General features: G+C 47.6%; 1 protein-coding gene across 1 annotated transcript in view; it reads left to right on the top strand.

The window, feature by feature from the left end:
- magi2b (membrane associated guanylate kinase, WW and PDZ domain containing 2b) overlaps window positions 1–9,171 on the top strand; it is a 162,697-nt gene that overhangs the window by 144,952 nt on the left and 8,574 nt on the right. The window contains exons 13-20 of the mRNA XM_036517545.1: window positions 1,456–1,497; window positions 2,403–2,494; window positions 3,181–3,373; window positions 4,400–4,660; window positions 5,506–5,691; window positions 6,075–6,273; window positions 7,294–7,513; window positions 7,821–7,964. Of these exons, the coding sequence (XP_036373438.1) occupies window positions 1,456–1,497; window positions 2,403–2,494; window positions 3,181–3,373; window positions 4,400–4,660; window positions 5,506–5,691; window positions 6,075–6,273; window positions 7,294–7,513; window positions 7,821–7,964 (1,337 nt within the window). The remainder of the gene's footprint in view (window positions 1–1,455; window positions 1,498–2,402; window positions 2,495–3,180; window positions 3,374–4,399; window positions 4,661–5,505; window positions 5,692–6,074; window positions 6,274–7,293; window positions 7,514–7,820; window positions 7,965–9,171) is intronic.

Raw genomic sequence — 9,171 nt, 5'->3', positions numbered from 1 at the left:
CTGTGTTAGTGAAGTGGGATCATCTTCACACATTGTGTGTGAAAAATGTTATATAAAAACTATGCTATAAAATATTAATCCTGTCCAATTTTTGGTTCTACACTAGTTTTGATCTCTATAAAAAGGCTTGAGGTGTCATTGTAAGTGGTGGGGATTTGTTTGACAGGAGACAATGAGGGGTACAGTTGTGTTTAAGGGTGGTTAGTGAGCAGTGTGGTTGCGTTTAAGGAGAGTGTAATGGGTGCAGTTGTGTTTTTAGGGGATGCTGTCTGCACGCTCATTTGACAGTTAATGGTTGTGACACAACCTCCTCCCGGCTGTCTTCCATGTCAGGTCACTGAGAGGTTTACTACCATGCTGAACAAACAGTGGTCTTTTAAAACAGTGAGAAGACTCAGGGTGGAATTCAGTCAGTGTTTGTTCTTGACTTTGACTCGGAATTTGCAGGAACTGCTTTTATTCTTCACAAACATGTTCAGTGAGTTCAGCCGTCAGCAGAATGAGTGAAAACATGTTTTTTTATTGAAAAAGGGAACACTTGCATGTATTTTTCAGTGAATGCCAAGGGCAAATATTGATTGAATCCAGGTCTAAGTGTAGAGTCATCACATTAAATTTTCTACACTGCGAAGTTATCAAAGTAACATAGAAGTTGTGCTAAGTGTGGAACCCGGCAACCTACTGTTTTGTGGAAGCAGGTCTGAATTGAATAGCGCACTTCACAGCATTACGAATACAGACCATAATAATAGAAACCGATTTGGGCATGTGACCTCATTTGGCAAAGGAATAGTCCTTCCAGCAATTCCCACTCATCTGCATTCAGAATGAAGGACACAGTGGGGCACAGCACTGGAGAAATACAATATTATGTTGCTAATTCTGTATGTGGGTTCTGTGGTAAGAACTGTGTCGGTCTCTTTGTGTCACCGTTCTGTTTCATGGTTCATTCATCGTTACGCTCGGCGATGGAAGAATTGCCTGAACAACTGTAAAGCACAAAGGCCAAATGGATTTGTCTTGGATGTAGAATAGATAAAAGGACTTAATGTACCTGTTTGAACCAGGCACAGGATTGAGATGCGTGAAAGACAAGTACCCTTTATGTGGATATGGTCAATATGTTGATGAAAAATCACTCAGATAATGGCATCCATCTCTGTAATCTCAAAACCCCTGGAAATAATGATTTTAACTCACGTTGTTTGCTCTGGGATCAAAAAGTCATCTCCTCTCAGTGTATTTTTCATTTTAGGTTTTGCCTACTTTTGCACGCTACAATGAGAAAGTGTGATTTTTTCACAGATATAGTCTCAGAAAGCTCAAAACAGAATGCATTGGTTTGATGGTGCAGAATAATATTACCCGGTGCAGTCATTTCCCTGCATGCCACAGACCAGCTGAGGAAATGTCAGTGCTCGTTGTTCACAGCGCTTCCTTGATTTCTCCATTCAGAGCCAGGCCCACCGAAGACCAGCTTTCGAATGGATTCTACTGGCAAGTACCAACCTCCCCTGTCTGTCTCCCTTGTTCCATGGAAACATTTCAAGATCTAATCAGGACTTGTTTTGTTTTCTGGTTCTTGTGTGTCTCTCTTTGTTTGCATTAACAGACTCCGAGCATTCGTTTTGCATGCGTCTAATGTGTGAATCAGCGCCGTCCTGTTTGTATAATAACTGCTCTGTCACTACAGCAATCTGCTCGATTTTCATGAAGCTGAAGCTCTTTTTTAGGTTAGTGAGTATTTGCATGTGCTCTGAACAGCTGAACAAGGTCCTCTCTCTGGACACTAACTGTGATTTCCTGAGGAGAGAGAGAGAGAATTCAGCTCAGCTCACAGTGACTGACATTTTCTTTAAAGTAGGGTATCGTGTGTCTGTGTCATGCTCAGAATACATCCAGCACAGTGAATCAGATCTAGATCTCTGCCCTTGTGGGTGGAGTGACACTAAAGGACAAGCCTGAAAAAAGCCCTGATGCCAGAGCTCCGCCCCCAGGCCGGCTCATCTGTTCCTCTTTGTCTGTTCAGCTGGTTGCCACGCAGCTACAGGGTCTCCTGCATGAGCAGATCTTTGCTTCATTCGTTTTCTCCTCAGAGGTTCATTAACCACCCTTACAGTGTCTGTAACCCTCCATCATACCCATCCTGTGTCCTTCAGCTATAACCTGCGTAGGATTTGACCCCACACCCTTCAGGTCCAGCGGCTGGTGTCCTGTCCGCTGCTCCGCCCTGCCGCTCGCTCCCACACACCCTGACCCGTGCAGACACTACACCGGGGAGGAGCTAAGCTTGGCCACGCCCACGTTAACCCCTGAGGGAAAGAGTACCGAGTGTGTCTGGACATGCCATCTGACTCACCCTCTGCGCTCTCTCTGCTCTAACCCCCCCCCAGCAGCAGCAGGGCTGGAGTACCAGGAGCTGGAGGTGCACCTGCGCAGGCAGAAGTCCGGGTTTGGGTTTCGCATCCTGGGGGGAGACGAGGCGGGACAGCCTGTGAGTCTGGAGACTTGTGACAAGGCTCGTATGGGACGGGCTCGAGACCTGTCGCTTTTACTCACTAACCCACCACACGCCGTCCGCTTGCTGGGAGAGAGAGAGAGACAGAAAAGGAGGGAGAGGCTCTATCTGCTTCACACTCTACTCTGCATACATTAGAGTCATGGAAGCTGAGAGTAACTATGTGTTACAATGGGGCAGCAGTGTAGCAAGCATAATGGTAAGGAGCAGGGCTTGTAACCAGAAGGTTGCTGGTTCAGTTCCCCACAGGGGCACTACTGCTGTAACCTTGGGTACTGCTGTAAACTATTCAGCTGTACAAATGGATAACATGTAAAAATTGTAACCTATGCAAGTCACTCTGAATAAGAGTGTCTGCTAAATGACAGTAATGTAATGTAATGTGTTGCAGAGTACCTGCTCCTCCTCAAGAGCCCTAACATGTCAGCATCTCTGGGACTCCTACACTGTAAAAGTAATGATACTCAGTAGATTAATCCATCTTTCTCCTCATATGCAGTTTCCTTGGTTTTGCACACGCTTCCAGGATTAGTTTAGGCACACTCTCTCTCTCTGCTCACAGCTTTTCCTTAACGCTGAGGTGTGGATTCTCCCTCCACACCTGCGCCGTGACCTCTGACCCCCGTGGGGCGCGTGTGCTGACTGTGGTTTTCCGTGCGCAGATCCTGATTGGGGCGATCATCGAGAAGAGTCCGGCGGACCGCGACGGGAGGCTTCGGCCCGGGGACGAGCTGGTGTCGGTGGACGGCATTCCTGTGGCGGGGAAGACGCACAGATACGTCATCGACCTGATGCACGCCGCCGCCCGCAACGGCCAGGTCACCATGACGGTGAGGAGGAGAGTCCAGCCCACAGGTGAGGAATGCATACTGGGATCACAGAGACAGGAATAGCCCGCTGTTACCATCCTGCTGAGAGGGAATGGAAGGACAGGGCAGCAGTCTAGCGTAGTGTTAAAGAGCAAGGCTCATAACCAAAAGGTTGCTGGTTCAATTCCCCATTGGGGCACTGCTACTGTACCCTTGGGCAAGGCACTTAACCCACAATTGTCAGGTGACTGTGAGTTTAACTTTGAGTAAACTAACTAATGAGATTTACATAGTGAGGGGTTCCCGGGAGGGGCTTGATCAGAGCGTTCGACCCCGCTCACTCCCCCCCTGACCAACACACAGTGCAGGCAGAGGTGGTGACGGGCAAGCTGGCTCACCTGAGCAGCGTTCTCCGCAGCACGCTGATGAGAACTCACCTGCGATGGCCACACCCGCCGGCCCCGCCCCTCTTCGACAGGACCGCCCTTCCTCTCTGTGTCTAAGCCGTGGGTATCGCCTCCCGCTGTGACTCGCCCCCGCCGTGGCGAACAGGCCGTCTGCTCTCCGCCTCTGTCTCGCCGCTCTGATTAAAGGAACTCAGTGGGAGATGGAACAGTGCACTGTGTTCCCGGGTTCCAGAACAGGCTTTCTGTTGAGTCTTAATGGCTGATAATCGCTCAGATGTGTCTGTTCATGATTTCGACTGGCTTAAAGAGACTAATTTCTGCTTTTGGCTGTCAGATGTTGGCTGTCTTGCGAATTTAAGAAGCCATTTATTTGCTGTTCAGCATATTTCATCAAGAGGTGGCTGTCAAGGTTTAGAATATTTAAATGTTTATATTATTTATATTAATTTATTTTAATTAATTTATATTATTTATTATTTATATTTGTATATATATATACTGGAAACATCTGATATAGGTGGATTTTGGTTGGGAGTAATTTCAGTAAAATGACTGTTTAAAGCCTACACCAGCAGCGCCCTGCCTGGATTTAAACCTTGTATTCAAAGGTTCTTTGAACTCCACACTCCTGCTCGCTGACCCAGGGTCTCCATCGCCCCCTGTAGGTGAGCCGTGTCCTGAGAATGGCCGGAGTCCTGGCTCTGTGTCCACACAGCACAGCTCTCCAAGGAGTGACTTTGCATCGGGCACGTTTCCCAGCAACCCCAGCAGTGCCCCGCCCCCTGCAATGGGCTCCTCCCCCCCGGAGGGCTTTGTCTCCCACAGCTTGCAGACTAGTGATGTCATCATCCACCGCAAGGAGAACGAGGGCTTCGGGTTCGTCATCATCAGCTCCCTAAACCGACCAGAGACCAGCTCAACTATCAGTGAGTGTTCACACGCCCTCTAAAACTGATCCAGATTCTCTGTTAATGAGTGTTCACAAGCCCTCTAAAATGGATCCAGCTTCACTGTTACTGAGTGTTCACAAGCTCTCTAAAACTGATCCAGCTTCACTGTTAACGAGTGTTCACAAGCCCTCTAAAATGGATCCAGCTTCACTGTTACCAAGTGTTCACAAGCTCTATAAAACTGATCCAAGTTCACTATTAATGTGTTAGCTTCATGCTTCAGCTTCATGAACATCGTGTTGACAACATTTGCTTTTGCGGTGATTTTTAGTGTGTGGAATTATATTTTAGAGGCCTCACAGAGAAAAAGGTGCATAATGCCTTTGGTGGTTTTCATGCCATTTGTCTGTATACAGCTGTTGCATAGAGGTGCTACTCACAGAGGCCCAGTTTGAATAAAAATGGGTACAGATAGAGGCTGGTGCCACAATGAAATATGTAGCACATCTTTCGCTTTCACTTCCTCATCTCAATTATGAATGTATTCATGTGTCTGTCTGTCAGGTCTTAGGTATACTGTAGTGTATTTCAGTGTATTTTTCACTGCACACTCATGCGGACACTATATTGCCTTATGTAAGAACATGCTGAAGTGTGACAAGTGCTGGAGGCCCAGTCATTCTCACTCTGCTCATATGTGTGTGTCTGTGTGTGTCTGTGTGTGTGTGTATGTGGTTGCTCTTATGTGTGTGCTTGTGTGTGTCTGTGTGTGTGCGTGTGTATGTCTGGTTGCATGTGCATACTCATATGTGCACACGTGTGTGTGTGTGTGTGTGTGTCTGGGTGTGTGTGTGTGTGTGTGTCTGTGCTCCTGTCTCCAGCTGTGCCCCATAAGATCGGCCGCATCATCGAGGGCAGCCCAGCCGACCGCTGCGGGAAGCTGAAGGTTGGGGACCGCATCCTGGCGGTGAACAGCCAGTCCATCATCAGCATGCCCCACGCCGACATCGTCAAACTCATCAAGGACGCCGGCCTCAGTGTCACCCTGCGCATCGTCCCCCAGGAAGGTGAGACCGGGGCCATCTCTTTATACAGGAGTCTCTGCTAGTCTCTCTGTGTAGAGGGAGTGTGCGTTAGCCTCTCTGTATAGAGCAACATTTATTATAATACCTGTCACCACCTTCTCTGTACAGAGGAATATGTGAGCCTCTTCACTGCGTACAGTAGAGTAATGTTTTTAGTCACTCTATCAAGAGAAGTGTGTTTTAGTCTCTCTATAGAGCGTGTGTGTCAGCCACTCTGTATAGAGTAATTTGTGTTAGCCACTGTCTTTAGAGCTATCAGTGATACTCTGTGTGAAAGATAATCTGTATTGCCTACTCTAAAACCTGAAAATATGTTAACTGTCTGTCACTAAAATGTGGATTTTGGTGGATTTTGTCTGTCACAGAACTCAACAGCCCTCCTTCAGCAGCTAGCTCGGAGAAGCAGAGTCCGATGGCCCAGCAGCATAGCCCTGTGGCCCAGCCCAGCCCGGTCACTCAGCCCAGCCCCGTCACCCAGCCCGGGACAGTCACCCAGCAGAGCCCAGTCACCCAGATCACCGCAACGCCTGCCCCCCCGCCCCAGCTCTACAGCCACGACAGCAGGTACAGCAACGGAACGGCCAGCTCTCAGTTTACCACAACGTCCCTGTCCCCTCGGCGTTGGTATGCGGCCCATACAGTAAGACATGATCCTGCTGGAGGCCCAGATAACTTTCCAATCAGCCTTGTTGGTGTAGAAGGGAAGTGTGCACAGTAAGATCCAGTTTTTTTTGGTTTAAATGGGAAGTGTGCACGACTGAGTCCAGCTTTGATGATTTACACAGGAAGTGTGTACAGTTAGGTCCAGCCTTGTTGGTTTAGACGGGCAGTGCATACAGTTAGGTCCAGCCTTGTTGATTTAGACAGTGCGTACAGCTAGGTCCAGCTTTGTTGGTCTATAAGTGAAGTGTATACAATTGGGTCCGTACTTGTTGGTTGAAGCTTGTAGGATTAGGTGTGAGATATAATTCAAGCAGCTCTTTTTGCAGGTCACTTGTTTTTCTCCTGACTGGGATAAGCAGAGTGCCTGAGAGTGCCTGAGAGACAGCCACACCGTCCCGCTCTCACCAGCTTGCTGTGTCACATCACTTAACTCTGATGCAGCACTGAATTATGTACATCTGCTGCGCCTTCAAATGACAGTAAATTTTTATCCTGCGCAGTCTGGGGGAATGTTCATGTCAGATGCATATTTTTCATGCTGTGAAGCTTCGAAAGCGTTTCAGGGTCGCCAGCTGTTTGGATTTATGCATTTCGAATGATTGGTGTTTAAATTAATTCTTGGTGATCAGGCTCTCATAATTTGTTTTACCTCTTGCTATGATGTGATTGACTGCTGCATTTCCTCTAATATACAGATATACCTACATAAATTATGCTTCCTCAGCACCTCAGCAAGAAGGATGCCCCTGCAAATTACCTGTGCTTCAAGACAGGAAGTAAAAATATTCCAAAACCCTATGACTTCTGCCCCTACTCTCCACCTGCCCACTTTTCAGTACAGTACAACAGTTTAGAGTAACGTCAGCAGGGTATTCAGGCATTCCACAGCAGGGTCGTCTTTTAATTTTCATTGTTTGTTAGCTACAGGTCAGAGGTTAAAGCGCGGCAGGATGTGAAACCGGATATCCGCCAGCCTCCGTTCACGGATTACCGACAGCCTCCTGTGGATTATAGACACCCCCCTGTAGCAGACTACCGACAGCCCCCCACACTGGACTACCGGCACCCGCCTCTGATGGACTACAGGCAACACTCCCCCGATGCACGGCAGTTCCCAATACCAGACTACAGGCAGCCGCAGGTAATTTGGCTAATCCTAATCCCACACTACAGGCAGCCACAGGTAACACTGCTGATACTACTCCCAGACTACAGGCAGCCGCAGGTAATTTGGCTAATCCTAATCCCAGACTACAGGCAGCCACAGGTAACACTGCTGATCCTAATCCCACACTGCAGGCATCCACAGGTAACACTTCTGATCCTAATCCCAGACTACAGGCAGCTACAGGTAACACTGCTGATCCTAATCCAATACTACAGACATGATCTTTATATTGAGGTGTATTTAATCCTAACTGCATTGTGCCTTGCCTGTGTCTCTGCAGGACTTTGACTACTTCACGGTGGAGCTGGAGAAGAGCATGAAGGGGTTCGGCTTCAGTATCCGGGGAGGGAGGGAGTACAAGATGGACCTGTTCATCCTGCGCCTGGCAGAGGATGGGCCCGCCATCCGCAACGGGAGGATGAGGGTGCGCTGACGCCACTTCCTGTTCCGAACACTCAGATCTGTTCTCCCAGCATGCTCTGCTCCTCTGCTCACATGGAGATTAACAAGATATTTATCAGTTTAATTGGCGTACCCTGATATTCTTTCCTTCAGCCGGCAAACACATGAAAATTAAATATATGTTCTGTATTGAGCAATATGTTGTTCAGGCATACAAAATATTGTAAATACTTTTATGATATATTCATGCAAATCAGGAACACATTGCAATATACCAAAACAGCACCAATATGTTACACTTACATATTTTCAATATCCTGATTCAGCTAAAAAATATACATATGCTCTAAAATATATTTTCAGTATATCATTTTCTTACATGGGGTGGCTGGAAGGTGTTTGGCCTGTGAACCTGCAGACTTTGAGCAGCTGTGGGCCATGCTGGGATGCAGGCTGCAGAAAGACTCTCCATACTTTCCTCCTGTTCTAAATAATACATGCATCTCTCTCAACACTCAGGACCAAGGGATCAAGGCTCGTCTTCTACCATTCCTGCAGAAAAGGCTTCAACTTTTGCAAGTTTCATGATGTTCATGGCAAAGTATAAAACTCCTCATAAATGATACCTTAAAAAGACTTGTTGAAGGGCTATGTCTCTCTGCTCTCGGAGTGCCAGAGATTTTATGTTACATTTCAACCGCTCATTATGTACCAAGATAAGGGCTACATGCTGAGTGCGTTCTTAAATTGTACACGCTTTAGCTTACGGGATTGTTAGCATTTTCGTGTCATTCTGACCAACACTTAGTGGCCCCTAGCAGGCTGCTTTTGTCTCAGTAGTAACATGAAGGGAGCTCCGTATTTCTCTCTGTTGCCTCGGACTGTGAAACGCGGATGGCTCCCTGTTACTCTGTGGCCTAATCATCGCTAATATGCAGATTTCTTCCAGTCCCGCTGCATGATAAAGTGTGAGTGGGTAACAGGTTGTTGTCGTAAAGAGATCGAAGTGCCGCTGAAGATATGCATCGATCGGTCCTCCTGTATCTCTCCTGATCTCCCTTCCTCATTGACGGCAGAGCACTGTACGTGTTTATCTGTGATGCTGCTGACAGAGATAGCTCCTTTGAGGGTGCCCTGAGGGCCGTTACTCTTGCAGTGTGGTAAATACTGTCTGCAGCCCCGCTCCCTGAGAAGACTGGCGTGCAGATGAAGGGCTGAGAGAATTCCTG

This window comes from Megalops cyprinoides, chromosome 23, assembly GCF_013368585.1.
Source record: "Megalops cyprinoides isolate fMegCyp1 chromosome 23, fMegCyp1.pri, whole genome shotgun sequence".
Taxonomy (NCBI): domain Eukaryota; kingdom Metazoa; phylum Chordata; class Actinopteri; order Elopiformes; family Megalopidae; genus Megalops; species Megalops cyprinoides.
This window is presented reverse-complemented; position numbering and strand designations above follow the sequence as displayed.